The following is a 23065-nucleotide window of genomic DNA, read 5'->3' as shown; positions in this document are numbered from 1 at the left end:
CCCTTTACAGAGTAATAAGACATCTCTGCTATAACAACCTCTTGACACGAGTAAATCGTACATTACACACTTTATCTTACCAATAATGGGAAGTTCAACGACAAGATCTCTGCAAAGACAGTCCATCGTGCGAGAAAAACTATGAAAAATGCATGCCTATATTAATCATTTTTAAATAGTGATGATACCAGATAGTCGCGAAAAGGTGGGCGTATCCATTGTTGGCATCCGTCACAAACACATGCACATGCAGGTAAATTGTTCAGCTGAAAGTACATGCTGAGTGCGGCGTTTAACAAGAGACAAAACCAAAAAACCAAACACACACACATACTCTCTCTCGCACACACACACTCTCTCTCACACACACACTCACACATATTCACAATTACACCTTTGCACCTATATGAACATCTGGAGCGTGCACTAAGCGTGTATTGAATTCATGAATGGAATATATTTCATTATTACCCTGACTATTATTATGAATTAGAATATATTTTCTTTTTCTTGTTGCTCTGAAAGTTTTTGTACATATACGCAGCAAACAAATGAAGGACTAAATGTCAACATTTTGACTAAAATATATAAAGCAACAACAGCAACGGAGTATAAAGTTTTTATTGATCTAGGCACCTTTACAGTTCATTGAAATGTCACAAAGATATGAAGTTCTTATGTCATGATGTACCCCGCAATATCGAAATCACTTAATCAACATGTGAACACTGTCATGACAGAACACTATCAAAGCATCGAGAAAGTAAAATGACTGCAAATGACAACTTTTTTGACGATTTGATTGACCCTCTTCCAATAAAGGTGCCTCTCTGCAGGCATAGTGAATCCTATCAATATTACCAGTGATAAGACAGGTGAATAAATATCCGCTCTCTTTGATGACTTGCTTCAAGGGCAGATCCAGCCTTTTTTAAAGGGAGAGGTCCAAAATATCAAAATCCCCTCTCAGATAAGTTTACTGCATACAATATAATGCCCCTGACCCTACCCTACATGGTGGGATGGTGAACACCTGATTTGGAAGCTAAATATTTGACATGCAGGTCTTGAAAATCAGACTGCTAAAGAGCTGAAAGAAGGCAGTATAATGTTTAAGCATGCAATGTAACTCATACTACAATGGCCTGGAGAGTGGTGTTAAGTAGAACATGGCTATGGATTATATCCTGCCCTACCATGTTTGAAGATCCTGCAGTTTGAAGATGCTCCAGTGCTGAGAAAGAAGGATGGTATGCAATGAACTGAAGCAAGTCCATAGTATCTGACTGTTTACGATAGTTTCTTGATGGTTTTAATATGTTCGATCCGATACATTAAACCTACCCTGTTATGTGCTGCAAAACGAATATATTTCTTTAACATTTTTCAGCATCTCTGCACTTTTACACAGAATATGTAATTCATAATTAAAACATCGTTTGTATTAATTTTAACAAAATCAATAAATGCACTATCGTTTCACTGGTTTTTCTGGTTCATCGATCACTTCCTTGTCTGGTCGACATCGCAAGGCAGGAGAACTGCTGTACAGCGTCAGGTAATCAGTACTTACTTTTTGATGAAGTGGATTGAAGATTCTTGAGATAAAGATGAATCCTGAAAATGGGAACTTTTATTGAACTTGAGATAGATTCGGTGTACGAAGTTATTCTGCAACCTGAGTGGAGAAAATGTGAGGAATATCCATTTTAACCATGTCAAGTCTATTTGATTGGTACTGGCGATGTGGTGTCAGAGGGTGTTCTGGTGATGGATGCATAGGTGTCCTTTGATTCTGTGTTTTGAGCAAGTTTTGAGCAGTTTTTCTGTCTCATTTGTTGTTTTCTGGACAGTCTTCAGAGAAAGATAAGTGACTTCAAGAGCAGTTTGTGTTCTTGTTACATTTACTGTTACAGTCTTCGATACTCTCACTACATTGAGCTCATGTGACAGACTTTATGCAGGTATTAACACCATGGCCATGTGGCATTTGAAAGATTGCAAAGGGTTTGGAATGTGTTAATTACAACAAAAATCACCAACTCTCTTCATTTGTTAATCACCATAAAAAACATAATTTTCTGATTACCTCATCGAACCCTGAGGTTCCACAGAAAGACAGGCATAAGCTGCACAGAACACCACAGTCTCTATTTCTTCCATGCAACCCTCAGAGAGGTCTGTCGAAAGTCTTATTAGCATGGTCGCCTCGATGTTGCAGCAAATTTACAAACGTCAATCAATTCGGACAATCAGAGCGCCTTATTTCTAAAGTGATCTGGACCAAGGCAGTTACATTTTACTTCCTCGGACATCCAGTGTTGCATACGGGAAGTGAAGGCTGACAGAAGTTGCAAATAAAAGCGACAAAACCCTGTTCATATTCATAAGAAATCTCTGCTAAAAGCAAAGTTGATGTACGATTATATCATGAACATGTATACGATTGTACTTGTTGTAAGAGGCGACTAACGGGATCGGGTGGTCAGGCTCGCTGACTTTGTTGATGCATGTCATCGTATCCAAAATGCGTGGATCGATGCTCATGATGTCATGTACTGGAGTGTCTGGTCCAGCCTCGATTACACACAGACCGCCGTCATACAGTTGGAATATGGCTGAGTGCTACGTTACAACAAACAATATTATTGAGTATCTGCAAATAGATAGCACTGGACCGAATGTGTTACACAATGAGAACTCCTCTTCCTGGAAAGAGGTGAAAAATTGTGCAACGTGGTTTACACTGACAGATCGAAATTCATTCTAAATGCTGCTGATTAAAGGTTCTGAATTTACAGAGGCGGGGAACGGGGAGGCATCGTAGTGGTCGTGTTGGTTAACCTATGTTGGGGAGGAAGCATCATAGTGTGGGTTTACCTATGTTGGGGAGGAAGCATCATAGTGTGGGTTTACCTATGTTGGGGAGGAAGCATGATAGTGTGGGTTTACCTTTGATGGGGAGGAAGCATCATAGTGTGGGTGTACCTATGTTGGGGAGGAAGCATGATAGTGTGGGTTTACCTATGTTGGGGAGGAAGCATCAAAGTGCGGGTTAACCTATGCTGGGGAGGAAGCATCATAGCGTGGGTTTACCTATGTTGGGGAGGAAGCATCATAGTGTGGGTTTACCTATGTACGGGAAGTACTATGGTTCCTCCCAAAATATTAATAAGTTCAGCATCCTTCTATTGTGTTGTTGTCGATCCCTTTAAATTGTTTGTCTCCTGTTTTCAGATAAAACTCTGCATTTCTTAAAAAGAAAATCCAATTCACAGGTCAGATGTGAATTTATGTACACCCACGTTACTTCCCCTGTCTTGTAAAGTACTAGTATATATATATATATATATATATATATATATATATATATATATATATATATATATATATATATATATATATATATATATATATATATATATATATATATATATATATATATGTTTATATTATAACACATCAGAATATACCAGAACACATAACACCTGAAAGAATAGCACTGGCTTTTTATCCTTAAAAAATATGGTACAGCATTCTATTTTCTAATGTTCATGTTCATTTAGCAACGCAGCTCCAGTATTTCTCTTCGATTTTGTACTAAGCGTCAGCCGTAAGGCCATCTCAGCTCATCTGATCAGCTACTGCATATGTCTTGTACCCGTCATCGATGTGTCTGGTTATGCCTCTCCCCAGCTCATCTCCCACAACGGAAATGTCGATAATCATCCACACAAACATTGTGAAGAATTCCTACTTAAATATGCATCATTCAGCTTGGAATAAGCAATAGAAAAAGAAATTGCCAGAGCTATAACTATAACTAACGATTTCGCGCATTAAAACACAATGGGTAACCAATGTATATATATATATATATATATATATATATATATATATATATATATATATATATATATATATATATATATATATATATATATATATATATATATATATATTTATATATAACGTCAATCAGAAGTTCCAACCAATCAGAGAAGCAAGCCAGCAATCTGAAAATACTGAACAGCCAATCGGTGAAACACGTTAATAATGTAACCATTCTTACCCTGTTGGCAAGGAGCCTGGGTATGACCACAATAACACTGCACCAGTTAGATCATCCAAGTGTATCCTGGAGACGAGACTTGATGCCCGTGATTCGCAGGACTTGGAGAGAACATTGCAGGTAGCAGGAGTGACGTGCAGTAGACGAACCAGCAGGAACTACCCACAGAGAAGATGGCCGGATACTGGACAGTGTGGGCAATTGCTTTGTACATCGGTATGGCCACTGGTCAGACAATAACTATGACACAATGTAATACTAAGTATGAATTTGGTTCCTACTACCAGGATAGGAAGATCGAGGAAGGCATAAGACGACGTGGCAATGCGACTAGTCTGGTGGAGTGTTTGTTGGTCTGTGACCGATTCAGTGCTGGTTTCTTCTTCTACAACCAGGCCACCCAGGACTGTATCTGCCCCCTGAGTTACGCTTTAGGAATGGTCTCCGCACCTGGTTATACGTACTATAGCAAACCAGGTGAGAATTCCAGATTATTTCACCTTACATCCAAATTTCAGAGATAACAGTATTGACAAGTAACATTCTGACGTTCAATACAAATGAACATTCGTCTCGGTTCGTATATTCTGTTATTCTTATTCTATGTTTGTTTTGACAATTTAAGCAGAAGACATATTATTTACCTGTAGATGTCGAATGAGATGTGTTTGTACCAGGGGTGAAACAATAAGCCAAAGGACATCTTCAATTCTTTGAAATTCCGTTTGTTATATTGTTTTCATACGTTATCAAAGTGAACACTTTACTACATATAGTGAAATCTGTCATAAACATTATTTAATTCTGAGTTAAAATCCTGTTTAGACTCACATATGGATTACCCAGAAATTCAATTCTAGCAGGAATCCCTTTGTATCGGGCTTGAGATATGAAGACTCAGGGACAACGTGTGTCAAGGAACAGTGGTAGACATGAAACTTTTATGCCGTCATAGTAGGGAGGTCTTGACGTTAGAGACACACGTGCCAATGTAAGACAGTGTGTACAGCTGAAGTCAGCATCAGTTGAGAGTCCCTCTGATACGCAGATAATCCAAAAAATTCATGAAAGTATACATCTGGATACTGAATTAAGCTTAAGTGCTTCATATTTTTGAGTTGCATATTGCTGGGCCTCGTTTCAGACTGATATTTTAGTCATATTGTCCAAGGGCGTACCTTTCGCCCTCGGATGTTAGCTCAGGGTGATGACGGAAGACAAAACTCAGAGGTGAAACTTAAGACGACAGCAGCCGTTTTTATTGTTGCAGGTTGAAATATGTCGAAATGGTACATATAATGGTAATCACATGACAGAACGCACACTGGGACCCAGAGGCAAATATGTTCCCCTGATGTGGAGATCCGCTCTGTCACTAACACTGAGTCGGGAAGTCGGGTGTACACTGGTCGTTGGTGGGGCGACATACAATCTGCCCGCTCCTGTCGATGATCTGGGCCTCTCACTCTGACTGATCATGGCAGTCAGGTTTTCTAGACAGAGATATTACGTAACGTGGGGCAAGGTCATTGACCCACTCACATGCACATACATAAGATCCGGCGACGTGAAGGGGTGTTAACTGACATTCTACCATGATATTGATGAATGTTTGATTCTGATTGGTTAAAAAGAGGTTTTGCTTTTTGTTACGGTAACCCCTTTCAAATATATCAAGCCTTTTCACCCAAATAAACGTGTGTATGAATACATGGATAGCCTTACATATCGATTCATAAAGAAATAGCTGCCGATCTATCACCCCCACATGGACGGTAAAATGTATCTATTTTACCTCGCTGGGTCATCAATACAAGCCAAGTCTCTTATACACAACGAGACAACGGCTCTCGCGAAATTAGGGTGTAATAGAGGAAATACAGTAGTTTGATATGGGATGTTTTTGGCGACGATATGATGTTCTAGGCCCTACCCCTGACTGCTTCGATGATGAGATTACAAGACTTTACGAAGGCATAACTTTTGCATCAAATGAAATGTTTATGAAACTGTTAGGGGCATGTTCGATGACAAACAGACTAGGGACAGGTAATTTTGATCGTCATCGAAACAACCCACAATAAAAGTAAAATATTACATTATAAAAATGTGTTTGAAGAAACTTTATTTAAGACAATATGTTGTTTACAAACCTTTTTGTGATCAATATTCATTGCCATCTCCGTCAACCACCACCATAAGGATTTGGCAGGAGATTTGAAAATCCATCAGAAAACACTCCTCCCTTCGAAAGATCACGGATACAATGTCCCGACATCACTGAAGTCAACGCTTATCAAACTTGATGAAATTCATTTCAGAACACGCACAATTAAGAAAATTATACACGAACCACTATTTCTTGGCCACAAAGGTCTCATTGCTTTCACACTCTGGCTTTGCATCCATGAAATCTTGAAATAAATTTCAAATCATGCAGATTGCTTGTGTCAAAATAGCTGGCTCGTTTGCAGCCTAAAAAGCGGCTTCAACCATGTCAACAGTCACACTAGGTGAGGTGAAATGCGGTTTAAAGTCGCGTCCAAGATTATTGCGACGTGCATATACGTGTGTGTATTTGTGTGGCTGCTTGTACTAGTCCGGACTGATGCCGATTTATAGTGCTAGCTCACTGAGATATCATGCTGCAGTTAGTACATGAATATCCCACTCAGACACAGTATACTGACTCTGAGCTGACCAGTCCTTGTTTTAGCCCCTTAATGCCGAGCGCCAGACAGGGTAACAACAAGTACCATCTTTTACCGTCTTTTGGTATGACGCGGCCGGTAATCGAACCCCGGACCTTCCGCTCTCCGGGCGGATGCTCTACCACTAGACCACGGAGGCGGTCACAGTCACACTAAGTTCCATTGGCAATCACTTTGTACCAGCAGGCTCATTCCCAGTAAATCTACAGGTTAATGTTGAACCACATCAAAGATCGGGGTTGTCATCTTGCTCACGTAACTTGTCTGAGGCACAAAATGTAAACACAACACTGTCAGTCATTGACTGTCGTGAGGTGTGAGTAACCGTGATGTAGGTCAAGTTCTGTCACATCCAAGTTCGGGGTGGAGAGGCATTTATTTGGATATATTTCAATTATCTTCTGGGGTAATTGCTAACTAACTAATAAAACTTAGACATGTTGAATACACAAAAGAATGTTAATTCATAAAGTTTGTTGTGGAAATATATTCGTTTAGCATTTTAAAAACTATTTTTACAACCTGTCACGTCTACAATGATAATGACATGTTCAATTTCCAAGAAATGACCTCTCTCGCATAATTCCAAGAAATGACTTGGTCAGTCCAAACAGTGCAGAAAAGGTTAGAAGAAATTAAAACATCTGTCTTTGTACTAGGTTTGGAGGGTTATTTGTCAACTTCTTTTTGAAAAACTATGTGTTTTGAACACTTATTTTGAACTAATCAAGACTATGGTGTTTTTGATGTTGAACTTTAGCAATATTTGTTACATATATAACTACCAGAGACCACCGTTTTCAAAGCGTTGTAGAATGGAGATAAACCTACTGTGGTTTGAAATTTGATGTAGTCCCACTGTAGAGTAGATATTAAAATAAAGAGGTATCTACTCTACAGTGTGACTACATCAAATTTCAAAACACAGTAGGTTTATCTCCTAATTTATATAAGTGTCAGGGATTATTGAAGTATTATTGAGATAACTCTCATTTATTTTTATTTTTAGCATTGTGTTACGTTTTCTATATTCTATTGAAAATGAAATATTTTCTCTGTCTTTTTATCCGATGATGTTCTGGTCTGGTTGATAATAAAAAAATGCAGATACAGGTAGTTGAACACGTGTTATTGATACAACGAATGAGTGAGTGAGTGAGTGAGTATGGGTTTACAACGCTTTAAGCACTATTCCTGCATCATAGCGGGCGACACCAGTCACCCATGTAGGGATTCGAACCCTATTGATAGAATAAGGCTAGGAGTAGTGGTATAACAGTAATAAGAACCGCACGTTCAGGAGCTCTTTAGATATCAAAGAGCCTAGAGTTATGCAAATAGACATGCATGACGTCATGGTGAATAGGATTCATGTGAGCGTCATACAAATCGATTTGCAGAAGATGATTCCTCAGTCGGATATAAGAACGGTCCAAAGTTCCATTGCAATGTATTAACTAGTCCGACCCTTGATTAAGTGACAAGGGATAAAAATTGAGTTTCGAAATAGGAAAGTAATTACCAATATGGATGTGTAATAACACAGTAGTATATGAAAAGGCATGTATGTAATAACACAGTACTTAATGGAAAGGCATGTATGTAATAACACAGTACTGTATCGAAAGGCATGTATGTAATAACACAGTACTGTATCGAAAGGCATGTATGTAATAACACAGTACTGTATGGAAAGGCATGCATATAATAACACAATACTGTAGGGATAGGCATGTACCTAAAACAATGTGTTACATCGAGAGGCATGTATGTTATAACGCTGTGCTATATGGAAATGCATGTATGTAATAATACTGTGGTGTGCTGATAGCCAAGTACGTAATATCAGTGCTGTACGGAAAGGGATGTATGTGATTACACTGTACTGTATGACGACATATATGCAATAACAATGTGTTATGTATGGAGGGGAATGTATGTAATAACACTGTGCTGTATGGCAAGGAAGGTATATAATAGCACTGTGATGTATGGAGAGTCAGGTATGTAATAACACTGTGATGTATGGAAATGAATGTATGTAATAACACTGCTCAGTACAAAATGCATGTATGTAATAACACTGAGCTGTACTCTATGGCATTTAATTTAATGGCATGTAATAAAACACCTACACGGAAAGGCATGTATGTAATAACACTGTGTTGTATGGAAAGACATGTATGTAATAACACTGTGCTGTACAGAGAGGCAGGTATGTAATAACACTGTGCTATACAGGGAGGCATGCATGTAATAACACTGTCCTGTATGGAATGGCATGTATGTAATAACACTGTGCTGTTTGAAAAGGCGTGCATGTGATAACAGTGTCATTTATGGAAAGGCATTTAGGTAATAACACTATGCTCTATGGAAAGGCATGTAGGTAATAACACTGTGTTGTATGGAAAGGCATGTAGGTAATAATACTGTTCTGTATGGAAAGGTATGTATGTAATAACACTCTGCTGTATGGAATGGCATGTATGTAATAACACTATACTTTATAGAATGGCATGGATGTAATTATACTGTTCTGTATGGAATGCATTGTATGAAATATTACTGTGCTGTATTGAAAGGCATGGATGTAACAACGCTGTTCTGTATGGAATGGCATGGATGTAATAACACTGTTCTGTATGGAAAGGCATGTATGTAATAACACTGTGCTTTATGGAATGGCATGTATGTAATAACACTGTTCTGTGTGGAAAGGCATGTATGTAATAACACTCTGCTGTATGGAATGGCATGTGTGTAATAACACTATTCTTTATGGAATGGCATGTATGTAATAACACTGTACTGTATGGAAAGGGATGGATGTAATAACACTGCACTGTATGGAAAGCCGTGTATGTTATAACACTATGTTGTATGGAAAGTGTGTGGATGTAATAACGCTATGCTGTATGGAAAGACGTGTATGTAATAACACTGTGTTGTACATGAGAAAACCTCTTCAACAAAGTAACATTCTGTGTTGACATGACGGTGCTCAATTGCATGTGCACATGTGTTAATATTTTTCTTTCACAAGGCTTCTCAGATACCGGCGCACTGTCTCATATGAGGATTGAGGCATTAAGCTCGTAGTTTCTTTAAGGAGACGGTTATTTTTACTGCACGGATTACGTTATATCACAGAGGGGTTTAGACGTTGAAACTGAAGCCTGTAAACACGGTTTCGCCAAGTCAAGGCTGTTCGAAAGTCATGGAATACTGGATATCCTGTAAGAATGATATGCGTTTCATGGACAATACTCCTAAGAGGCGTTTTTATGACAAACATATATGAGGTGTTGAGATAGAGACGAGATCGGGTTCGGAAACGAGCTTGTGAATTTGGCTGCCAATGTTCATTGTTCGATCAGCTGGATATCGACCTGGTATTGCTCTGTGGCAGGCTTATCCGATGTTTTCTTTGTTTCATCGAAAACTAGAACAACATAGTCTGAAAACATGTTACTACAATGTGTCAACGAAAACTAGAACAACATGGTCTTAAGACATGTTACTACAATGTTTCAAAGAAAACTAGATCAACATGATCTTAAGACATGTTACTGCAATGTTTCAACAAAAACTAGAACAACATGGTCTTAAGACATATTACTACAATGTTTTAACGAAAACTAGAACAACATGGTCTTAAAACATGTTACTACAATGTTTCAACAAAAACTAGAACAACATGATCTTAAGACAGTTACTACAATGTTTCAACGGAAACTAGAACAGGTCTTTAGTGGTTGTGGGGGTGTTGGTTGGGCGGGGGAGGAGGTTGTTGTTGTTGTTGGTTTTGATAGTGGCAGAGGTGGTATTGGTAGTACTGGGGGTATTGGAGGTATTGGAGGTATTGGAGGTATTGGTAGTATTGGCGATATTGGAGGTATTGGTGGTGGAGATGATGGGTAGTAGTCGAATAGTTTTCGTTTATCAGAGCGCGGAACCTTTATGAAGAACTCTGAATGAACTGTGCACAAAAGATCACACAACCTGACACAGAGGAAACATCCTTCAAACGTTTATTGATAGCACACTTTCCTCCATCCATCCGATTAGAGCGCGCAGTTTTTTTCAAACTGATCTGAGTCAGCTTGACTCAGCTATCCATGGCGATATCGAACCAGTTTATTTTTTTATCTAATGCATTTCTAAACAGTCGACAACTCCTTTGTTTCATTGCGTTAACATCATGCACAGTGTTATTACACACATGCCTGTCTGAGGCACGACTCGGAATGTGTGGGATACGCATTACTGCCCTTTGTTCTTACTTAACCCTCATGATGACTGGCCGTCATTACTGCCCCTTGTTCTCACTTAATCCTCATGGTGCTTGGCCGTCATTACTGCCCCTTGTTCTCACTTAACCCTCATGGTGCATGGCCGTCATTACTGCCCCTTGTTCTCACTTAACCCTCATGGTGCCTGGCCGTCATAACTGCCCCTTGTTCTCACTTAACCCTCTTGGTGCCTGGCCGTCATTACAGCCCCTTGTTCTCACTTAAACCTCATGGTGCCTGGCCGTCAGCTGGCTGTGTACACTTTACCGCACTGATCAAAAACGTATACGTTGCATCAGAAGTGTTACAACGCTCTTATTTCTTCACACAGCATAACCAAATTGCATAACATTCAACTCGAGTTGATTGTCTTTCCAACAACATCTACAATAAAAACTTCAAAGATCAATGCACTGTCTAGCCATCGATAGAAGTGCTGGTATTGTCAGTTTCCTACGTTTTTTCATTACTCGCGATATGGAAGTACCCGAATGTAGCGAGTAAAATCAAACAAGCGCCCTTGTTTGAAATCTAAATGTCCACTGATTCATATAATTGGCTAGTACATATCCTAACTGTGATAGACATATGAATTTATGTCGAAGTACACATTCATTGAGAATTTTCCCTGATTCAATAAATACCGATGACATTGTCTGTGTTTTTTTAACGCCAAAACAAAATTGACGGAAGTGGTCGTGATTAGTTCATTCACAGACAGTTATAAAGATTATGTTACAATACGAATGACAGTTTGGAATATATAATATATATAATGTTCATTATACAATTGTAAAACGTTATAAATTACGTTTACATTTGTTATTGCAAATAATTTATTTCAAAATACTTACTTATGTTATGTCTTTATTAAATAAAAGAATGTCACAAATTACGTCATATGGTATGGTGACATATTTGTAAACTTTGTGCTGCAGGGTCCCGTTCCACAAAGCGATTGTAGCGCAGCGACAGTCAAAAGTTTATGTTAAAGTATTGGAGTTACAATCACCTCAGCGTTAAGATAGCTTTGTGGAATGGACACCTGAAGTCGAAAGGTACACTGTTGTATGGTATTCAATTAATACATGTAAACTTTGAATATGTTTGAAGTATTATTCTGTTAAACCCAATTGTGTGATGCTGTGCATGGCGTAGATGTCTGCAGCCTATTTACACACGACGGTGGCTTTGTGAAAAGTACAAGTAATAAATAAAACACCAAAATCGGACAAGTAATCCAATTTTATGAACGTTTAACTCTTTTCGTAGTTTCATAGCTTCATAGACGGATTTTCGCTTTTCAGATACCAGAACAATTCACACATTTCATAAAATTGTTATTACAAGGGAGCTCGTTTGCTATTCTATATAATATGTCTGCGTCACGTCAAAACGTATATGTATGCGTCACGTCAAAAACGAACATGTATGTGTCACGTCACAAACAAATATGTATGTGTCACGTCACAAACGAATGTGTATGTCACGTTATAAACGAAAATGAATGTGTCACGTCACAAACGAATATGTATGTGTCACGTCACAAACGAATATGTATGTGTCACGTCACAAACGAACATGTACGTGTCACGTTAAAACGAACATGTATGTGTCACTTCACAAACAAAAATGAATATGTATGTGTCACAAATAAATATGTATGTCACGTCAAAAACGAATATATATGTGTCACGTCACAAACGAATGTGTCTGTCACGTTATAAACGAAAATGAATGTGTCACGTCACAAACGAATATGTATGTGTCACGTTACAAACGAATATGTATGTGTCACGTCTCAAACGAACATGTACGTGTCACGTTATAAACGAATATGAATGTGTCACGTTACAAACGAACATGTACATGTATGTGTCACGTCACAAACGAAGATGTATGTGTCACGTTATAAACGAATATGAATGTGTCACAATACAAACGAACATCTCACGTCACAAACGAATATGAATTTGTCACGGTCACAAACGAATATGTATGTATCACGTCACAAACGGAATCTGCAATGTGTCAACAATGCCACTGCCCACGTGAAATCATTATCAAAGATAAATGTATTCCAATTAACAAGCTGATTGTAAATATTGATATTTTGATATTTATAAACACGTGTCTATATCTTCTAAAACATGCTCCACTTTAAACTATTCGTAATTTGTAGTAACTTCGCTCCTGTTTCTTTCATAGGTCTGATTACCAAGTTGATGACAGAGGCGATCAACGCTTCATCACAAGACAATGGGTACGTTTTTGTCACCCCCACTAGATTAGAATCAGAGCAGCATACCGGATATATGACTTGGTGTCATTATTTAAAATATTCCGACCAGGGTTCCAACACGTTGATGTGTAATCACGTAATCACGTACAATCGACTCAACTCCTCAGGGTGAAAATAAATCACCAGCGCATGCGATTTCTGCCCAGTGGAACGGTTTTATCACAGATGAAAGAGCAATGTCAATTATAGTGAGTATGGTTTTATGCCGCTTTTAGCAATATTCCAGCAATATCATGGCGGGGGACACCAGACATGTACTTCACAAATTGTGCCCATATGGTCATGGGTGGGGGGAGGGTATTGTCGAGGGTATTGCAGTGACGTGGTGATATTGTCGTGTGTGGCAGAGTGACGTGGATCTGTTGTCGCAGGTGGCACAATAACGTTGGATATTGTCACTCGAGACGACGTTGCAGTGGCATGGTGACATGGGCTATTGTCGGCATAGTGACATTGGAGCTATTGTCACGTGCAGCCCAGTCACGTGGGGCTATTGTCACGCGCTGCCCTGTCACGTGGGGTGTTGTAACATTCTTTTTTTAAATTACAGCATTGACTTATATTAGCAGCGATCACTTCAAAACGTTCAATTGTTAACATTTCATAACATTCATTTAATGCCATGACATTTTTAGAACACTGTTTATCAAATGCATGTTCACATGTATTTAGCAGTTCATGACTTACACACAGGGAGATGTGTAGAGAGTAGCCACAGGCTACAGGTGTACAACAATGTTCACAAATGGTGAAACGAGCAGGCTCTATTTTCCATGCTTGTTAACTAAGTTTGAAGCTTACAGCACATTAGTAGAAATTGTTCATGTTATAAATAGAGACATATTAATTGGACAATTCAATTGCCAGATTTTTCATTTATCTGTCAATCTGTCTTATTGCATTGATTTTGTGTGCAATTGATTTGTCAATCCGAAATATATTGATTAAAGTCTTGAGAAAGTTTTCAAGTCACAATTTGTTTTTCTTAATACTTGATACATGCATATATATTTTGTATGCCAGTGTGATGTGTTTTACGTTGTACCCAAGTAAAATAGAGCATTTTAAAATGTAAATTGTTTTAAACATTTTGCATTCAGAAAACATTCAACTTTGGCCCAAAACATTCTGATGATCCCAATATACACGAAGTAAGGATTCAGAATCTGTTTCACAAAATGAGCACAGATCATCATCGATAATTTTCGTTTTAAACAATTCTTTCTTTGAATGAATGATGCGATGAATAAATTTATATTGAAAGACAAGTAATTCTACATGTTTTGTACAGTTTCTGTTTCTGATAAAAACATCCTTCCATGATATTTCTAAGTGTCAAGAATGGTATCCTATTTTATACATACTGTTGGGGTAATTGCTTTAGTTATAGTCTTATCATAAAAATATCTGGAGTACTACAAGTAAATCTATCAAAGTTGCATTTAAATGTTGATTATATAAAATAATGTGATTAATTCTAATAGTATCTTTCCAGGATTTTGGTATGTTTTATAGAACCTGGTGATAGTCAATGATTGTGCCTAAAATTTGGTATTTTGTCTTAAGTTCATTGAAGGGCATTATAACACCTTCATTGCAGATATCTTTAATAGTGTAAATTCTCTTTAAAAACAAATTCTTATCATGAAATCAATTTTTAAACTGATGGTTACATCAAAAAGAGGTTCTGATAGTACTTCTTCAATGTTTGTGGAGTAAGTTTTGTGTCTTCTAATCAATGTTCCCCAAGCAGTCAAAACATCTCTCCAGTAAGGGTTAGCTAAGTGTATACATTTTTTTAATATTAGCCCCAATTAGGATATTTTTCAATGGAAAGATGCAAGGATTATTACAGTTTTTGTTTTGAAGATGTTTTTGAGAACTGACAGTTTTAGCGAAATTTTAAAATACCTCATCTCTGTCATTCTCATTCCGACTTTGTCATATTTTCTTATTAAAGTTGTTTGTTTTATTTGTCTCTTTTGTACAAAATGTTGTTTAGTTCCTCAATAAATTCACCTTTACTCTGGGCGGTCGGGTAGCCCAGGTTAAAGCGTTCGCTCGTCACGCCGAAGACCCGGGTTCGATTCCCGACATGGGTACAATGTGTGAAGCCCATTTCTGGTGTCCCCCGCCGTGATATTGCTGGAATATTGCTAAAAGCAGCGTAAAACCATACTCACTCACTCACCTTTACTCTGTATATTCTCCCATATTCTAAGATCCTTCTGGGAAAAAATGAAAAACTCTACAGGGAATCCATCAATGCCTGGGCTTTTGTTATTTTACATAGATTTTACGGCCTTTGTTATTTCATTCATGTTAATAGTCTTCTGAATAATCAAACTGTGATTTGATAGGTTTTGGTGTGTAAAGTTTGTGTAATAAATGTTTGGATTCCTTAGTCATTTCTTCTCCTGAAGAGTAAAGTTTCTCATAAATAATGTCTTTGTCCAGTTAAGATGGATTGTCTATCGGTTATTAAATCCCCTTTTTCAGTTATAATACTGTTAATTAGTTTACTGGTATAGTTCCTGTTTTCAAGATGACAAAAATATTTTGATGGTTTCTCTCCTTCCTCGTACCACTGGATTCTGTTTCGTCTTTGAATTCCCCTTTATTCTTCTTTATATTTTTCAAAAAGTACTTTATATTTAGACAAGTCTGACAGCTTTGATTCACTTACATTCTGAATATTTTCCCTAATTTCCTCCTCTATTTGCTTTATGTTTTCCTCTTAGTTTTTACTTTCTTCATTTTTGGTTTTCTTTAAATAAGTGGAATAAGGTATTCATTTGCCTCTCATTGTCATCAAAAATGTTTCTAAAAAAGAGAGTATCACTGATTTTTAATTTTAATTTTTGGTCTAAGGGTTTTTCTTGCTTCATCATTGGAACATTTACTGTTTGAATATTCTAGCTTTGTTTCTTCTAGTGTATCTTTCACTATTAGGATATATTCATTGTTAAACAGTACAGAAGTATTTAACTTCTAGTAGCCCCAACCTTTCTCTTTGCTAAGTGTATTTGAAAAAGTCAATGTTATTGCAAATTGATCGGATTTGTATCCTGGTGTAATTGTAGAATCAATAGTTATATTTGCAATGACTTGTGAGATCAAAAAGAAGTCCAGCTTTTTCTTCCACCATGTGTATTTTTTGCATCTCTATTTTTTCTCTCCAAATATTAATTATATCAAAGCTATCTGTTTTTTTTTCAAGTACTTACTTTATTGCTTTGGGATTGTTGATATGCTTATAATTTTCAAAACTGACATATGGATTGAGTACCAAGTTCCGTCATATGGCAATGCAAAAAGGACAAAGTCTTCACGACGAAGAATTTCTTTTGTCAACCATTATTCAATGATAAGAGTGTGACTTGAGCACCGAAACTGACTTAAAGCCATGTGATATAAGCATTACTATCCTACACAAGATAAATACATTTCATAAGTAACATATTAACCATGATATTGAAATCAAATTGAAATGAGAATAGTTTATTGCACCTTGCTTGATTGTCAATATCAACTCATCTCTGACTAATATTAATAGAAATAGAACTGATATGTCAAGTACCACACAAACACAGATACCGATACACGAAGTACAGGTACACAGCGACTAATGTACTATTGGCATAGTGGTGGTGATATATATGTATTTTCTCATCAAATAATAAATGAAATGCAAAGTTAATTTTTACATTTTTTTATATGGAAAGGATCACTGTATGACTTGTAATATTTCAGGTATCCATTAAGCAATGCCATTAGAGGTTCTGCCCCTGTCTGGAAGCCAAGATCGGACGATGCAGCTCCGTGGATTGAGGTGAATATTATCGTGAGCATTATGTTGTCACTCGACAACTCAATCGAAAAGATCACTTGCAATGTATCTTAGTTGGTTTAGTGTCTACACAAAACATGCAGCACTCAAATCTATTATATAAACAATCTACATGTCAGCTTGACCCGTTGTGCATGTTTGTCATTTATAGGAAAATAGGCTTCAGGAAAGTAATTACACTAACTACGGAAACTATGGGAATCGCCGACATATGTAAATCTAATACACTTATTAAGTAACACCCATCCTGGCAGAAGGAGTATATTGACCGCTGGGGTGTGACTGCCTGTGGGTGAAGAATAATGCCCGTCTGTCATTGCCAGTAAAGCAAAAGAGGCTCCAAGTGCAACTGGCTTCTTCTATTGTTCACTGTGAAGTCAGTGACTTATCAGTCTGTGAGTCCACTGTAAGTCAACCACTATGTCCACAATAGTCTAGGTTCAGTACATGGCATTTAGTTCCCGACACTTTCCCTGCCAGAAAACATTTTCCCCAAACTTTCATAATTGTGTCATGCATGTGTAAAACTACCCACAACAAACAACATTGTTTACGGAGCATGGTTTGATAACTTTAGGATGCGAACATAGGTTCAATCAGAGTTACTGTGAAGTGATCCACTTGATTTGAAAACATTCAGAATATACAGATAAAAATGTTATTGGAAAAATGCAATACAAATTATTTTGTTATGACATTTATTATTCTGCATTCTGACTGGTCTGCCAGCGGTACCGAATCTACACAGGACTTTGCTTTTGCTTATGATCACATCAATGCAGATTAAACTATTTCTTTGAAAGCAGTTTCCTGAAAACCGACCAGTAGTAAATTTGAAATACCGATTTTACTGAACAAATGTTGCGGAACAAAGTGTTCAAGATCCAGATTATTTTAAGCAAATGTGGCAATATTTTTTTCAAATGGGAAATGCGACGAAGAACGTCTTAGAGAGGGTGTGTTAAGTTCAGTTACATTAACACAGTTTGACATTAAGTTAGCGCTCATTTATAACGTCCTGTGACGTCATGTCTATCGCTTCATAACAAGAGGTTGGTGTGTACAAGCTGCAAGGGTCGTTTTGAAAAATGTCTACACAGTATGTGTGGTAGATAATTCTAATGTCTCTTATCGAAAACATTTTAGTATTATGGTGTTAATTATGTTTTGAGAAAACACAACCAAACATTCTCGGATTAAAGCTTACTGATGCCTAAAGTTGACCATTCAGCCTATTGTAAATATCAGACGTAACCCATGCCACGTCACTTATCACCTCTGTGTTACGAAATAGTTCGAGATTATTACATATTAAATGTATCTACAATGTATTTTGGTCTTCAGCCGAGAAAGAGTTTAGTAGGAAAAACATATTTGGAGGTGTTTTGTTAAAGATGACGCATTCAGTAAATTAAACTGTTTTCTCTTCAACAGCTGGGGATAAGTTATTTCCTTTATTTTGCTGAGGTTCGAATCTACCCCAACATTTCTACCTTCACGAAGGACATCTGGTTTCGGGACTCCAACAGAAACTGGATGGTGACATGGACGAGGAACGACGAGGCATCCATTTTTGGAAGTTACTTCATTCCACACTGTAAAGTTAGTTTCATATTGTACATGTTGAATTGTTGCCAGTTTTAACACAGTTTGCATTGATCAGTCTGAATGAGAAGAAAAATGTCCACCCCTTTTGGGGATATGGATATGTTCACGAGTATGACATGACAGAAAGTATAGTCAGTTTCCTATTGTATGAAGTTGCTAGATTTAACATCGGTAGATTTAACATTGTCAATACAGTCAACCACAAGTCCGATTTTATAGAAAATAATAATCTGCATATCTGTCATTTGTGTTGAAGTAAGCTCATCGCACATTTCTCGAGAACTGTTACTTCTACCTGTGATCCCTAGACACCATGCAAGGGACGTTTCAATAACTGTACATCGCCCTGTAAGAATTTCATGTGTGATCCCTTGGGACCGTCCTGGGGAAGTTTACATAACTGTACATCGTCCTGTAACACATCATTGTGTGATCCCCAGGGACCGTGCTGGGGACGTTTACATAACTGTACATCGCCCTGTAACACATCCATGTGTTATTCCTAGGGACCGTGCTGGGGACGTTTACATAACTGTACATCGCCCTGTAACACATCCTTGTGTTATTCCTAGGGACTGTGCTGGGGACGTTTACATAACTGTACATCGCCCTGTAACACATCCATGTGTGATCCCAAGGGACTGTGCTGGGGACGTTTACATAATTGTACATCTCCCTGTAACACATCCATGTGTGATCCCCAGGGACTGTGCTGGGGACGTTTACATAATTGTACATCTCCCTGTAACACAGCCATGTGTGATCCCAAGGGACTGTGCTGGGGACGTTTACATAACTGTACATCGCCCTGTAACACAGCCATGTGTGATCCCAAGGGACTGTGCTGGGTACGTTTACATAACTGTACATCGCCCTGTAACACACCCATGTGTGATCCGCAGGGACCGTGCTGGGGACGTTTACATAACTGTACATCGTCCTGTCACACATTCATGTGTGACCCTAGGGACCGTGCTGGGGACGTTTTCATCACAGCACATTGACTTGTAACATAGTCACAGATCCAAGTCAACCATGATTAGTTAAGTTAACATCTTTCACAATTCACCAGTCTTGTACTACGACGGTGTTTTATTCACAGATGCTGACAATTCCTACAGATGCAGTCAGAATTACAATGGACAAACACAGCAGTCTTCAAGTGCAACACGTTCTTGTGCGTGGTCTTATGTAACTTCATTTCAATACAATACCATCATTGTTAAAAATCGCCTCTGCCCACACTATATCAACTCAGTCACCAACAGCCTCGGCCCACACATCGTCAACTCTGTCACCAACAGCCTCGGCCCACACATCTTCAACTCAGTCACCAACAAACCTCGGCCCACAAATCGTCAACTCTGTCACCAACAGCCTCGGCCCACACATTTGTCACAATGACCTCTTTCGTGGTCTAGTGCGTGGAGAGCGGAGGGTCGTGGGTTCTATTTCCGGTACCACAGTGGGCTAGCACAATAAAATCGGCGTTAGTCCGGACTGGTACAAGTAGCCACGCACACACACACACACACACACACACACACACACACACGAACGCACGTACGCACGCACGCACGCACACACACACGCACGCACACACGCACACACACGCACGCACACACACAGACACATGCACGCACGCACGCACTCACGCACGCACGGACGCATGCACGCACACAAACACACATATGTGCATGCACATCGTTATGTAAATGCAATAATCTTGAACCCCATTTTAACCCCGTTAAATCCCATTTCACTTCACCTTACTTCATCTGCATTTGTACTCTGCCCGAAGTCTGTCCCGTACATAGGCATTCTGGAATTAGTCCCTAACCTGCATTTCCAAGTACGTATAGGCCTGACTTTCCACGAGATGGTCAATAACTCCCAAGTTGTTATCATTATTAAAGTTCTTATCATTATTATTAACAGATTAAAATAAAAAAATGCAGCAAAGAGGGTTTGGGTGATCCTGGCACAGTCAGGCTGATTAGGCTCATCATCAGCTCAGATCCCTTGTCCCCTCTACAGGCAGCCCAGACAATGAATGGAACTTCTCCCAGGAAGCGCTGCCTAGTCGAACCCACTGAGAACTTTTCGGAGAATGTGAAGACTCCCCAACACTGCAGCATTCTGCATTACCAAGAGTGTCGGAAAGGCTGTATTTCTAGTAGCGAACCCGGGGACTCTCCCAATGTCACTCAACAGGTTTGGGAGGTATCAAACCTAAGGCACCGAGAACAATGTGGAGTCGGACAATTTGGTTCTTGCGATGCAAGCGTCACATTTCGAAAGCGAGGTCCGCATTGTTGATGCCATGTTTTTCCTGAATCTTGTCAATCACAAAAGGGACAGAAAATTCAATAATATAAATGATTTCATTGGATTTATCAAAAAGGACAAGATCAGGTTTGTTGGCATGGATACGTCTTAGGCTGTAAAGCGGACCTATTCAAAAGAATTTTGTTTTAACATTTCCCACGACGCCCTCAAAGGATTCCGGGTCGCACCATGGATGGACCTCTGTGTCAAAACCATAAGCATGGCGAAGACGGTAATAAAATGATCAAGCCACTCCATCATATAACTTAAGACACTGTGTTTGTGCCAAAGCTGGGTCTCCACTGACAATGTGTGGCAGTCTCTTTAAATTCATTACATAATCTACATTTCATATTTACATTTGGATGCAAAATCACACATTTAAGATTTCGTGTTGGAAGTGACTGGTCCTGAGCAGCAAAAAGAAAACCTACTGTTTCACTTTTCAGGCCAGCCGACCTCATCCAAGCGAAGGACTCTGCTGATCTTCTAAACACACTGCACATAAACTCAACGCAGTGGTCGTTCTGATAGCCTCCCCTGAAAAAACTGAGTCTGGGCCGATTTGATGTAGCACTTTACCAGGTTGACACTCATTCCTGTACCGTCCAGCAGTAGAGAACCATCAACAAAATCAACACTGATACTGAGATTATGTCCCACATCCTTTCTTCTTCTTATCGGTTGTAGTAGTAGTAGTAGGAGTGGTAGTAGTGTTGTAATTCTTGATCATAATTATCAGTTACCAATGCATTATATAATCCCGTTACCTTGGAATATTGTTGCGTAAATCAGTTTCCATTGTCGATTGTTCTAGGTGACGTTTGCGTCATGGTGGTCAGGATGAAGTGACATACCACAAAACACTTACTTATGTTTATGGAAAGATTCAGCGCGTCAAACCCCACCATTTATAACTGTAATGCACTGTTGCGTGAGGTCGTGTAAATACGCATGAACTTGTCATGAAGAAAGATTTGTGTACAATATCCATGTGCAGCTCGTCTGTCTAAAACAGCAATGAGACGTTAAATACTCACTCACTCACTCACTCACTCACTCACTCACTCACTCATCTATTAGCTACTGCTTGTTCATTGGATCAACATTCAAATCAGGAATCTGCAATACTGGCGAAACATTTGGCTTGGTGATGAACCACGTGTTTTGCTTCAGCGTTGTGATGGAAGATCGACGTTCAAAAGGTTGATGCATGTCATCGTATCCCAATTGCGTGGATCGATGCTCATGATGTCAATCACTGCATTGTCTGGTCCAGACTCCATAATTACAGACCGCCGTCATATAGCTGGAATTTGGCTGAGTGCGGCTTTAAACAACAAACAAAACAAACAACATCAAATGACGTGTCGGGGGCCATATCCTACCGGCAGAGATCAAACCCTGTGTACTTACGGGGGAATTTAACGGTTATTCGCTTCGGGGTGAAATTGTACGACATCACATGGTTCCCATTATTGACTGTCAGAGGGAAATGTTGCAGCAAGATAATACCAGGCCGCATACTCCACGTGCCACAGTTGACTATCTACAGAACGAAAACTTTACAAATCTCCCATGACCTTCCAAATCCCCAGATATCAACCCCAAAGAACATCAGTGTTATGACCTGGATAGACGTCAATGTCAACCTATACACTTCAGCCACTTTTACACGCATTTTCTGGACGAAGTGGCTAGGATCCCACACTCCCGGTTTGTGGTTTGTGAGAACAGCGCCCACGTGAACTGACGTCAACACTCATTGAACTTCACACGTCACACTGTCACACAGGCGCACAAATTGGGATGCTTTGAGGGTTTGCTTGAAATTGACCACCGCCGCCTCACTTTTTGAAACTAGTTCGCATTGGGATGTCTTTCATCATGCATATTTTC

The 23065-nt window shown here is 38.8% G+C and overlaps 1 protein-coding gene across 1 annotated transcript; it reads left to right on the top strand.

The window, feature by feature from the left end:
• Window positions 1-4245: 4245 nt before the first annotated feature.
• Window positions 4246-20033, top strand: LOC139473285 (uncharacterized). Its single transcript, XM_071255819.1, has 5 exons — window positions 4246-4549; window positions 13287-13341; window positions 17134-17212; window positions 18665-18832; window positions 19941-20033. The coding sequence occupies exons 1-5, from the start codon at window positions 4246-4248 to the stop codon at window positions 20031-20033; spliced, it is 699 nt and encodes a 232-aa protein (XP_071111920.1).
• The last annotated feature ends 3032 nt before the right edge of the window (window positions 20034-23065 follow it).

This window comes from Haliotis cracherodii, unplaced genomic scaffold, assembly GCF_022045235.1.
Source record: "Haliotis cracherodii isolate W230 unplaced genomic scaffold, xgHalCrac1.p SCAF_27, whole genome shotgun sequence".
Lineage (NCBI taxonomy): Eukaryota > Metazoa > Mollusca > Gastropoda > Lepetellida > Haliotidae > Haliotis > Haliotis cracherodii.
Note: the sequence above shows the minus strand (reverse complement) of the source record. Positions and strands in the feature narration are given on the sequence as shown.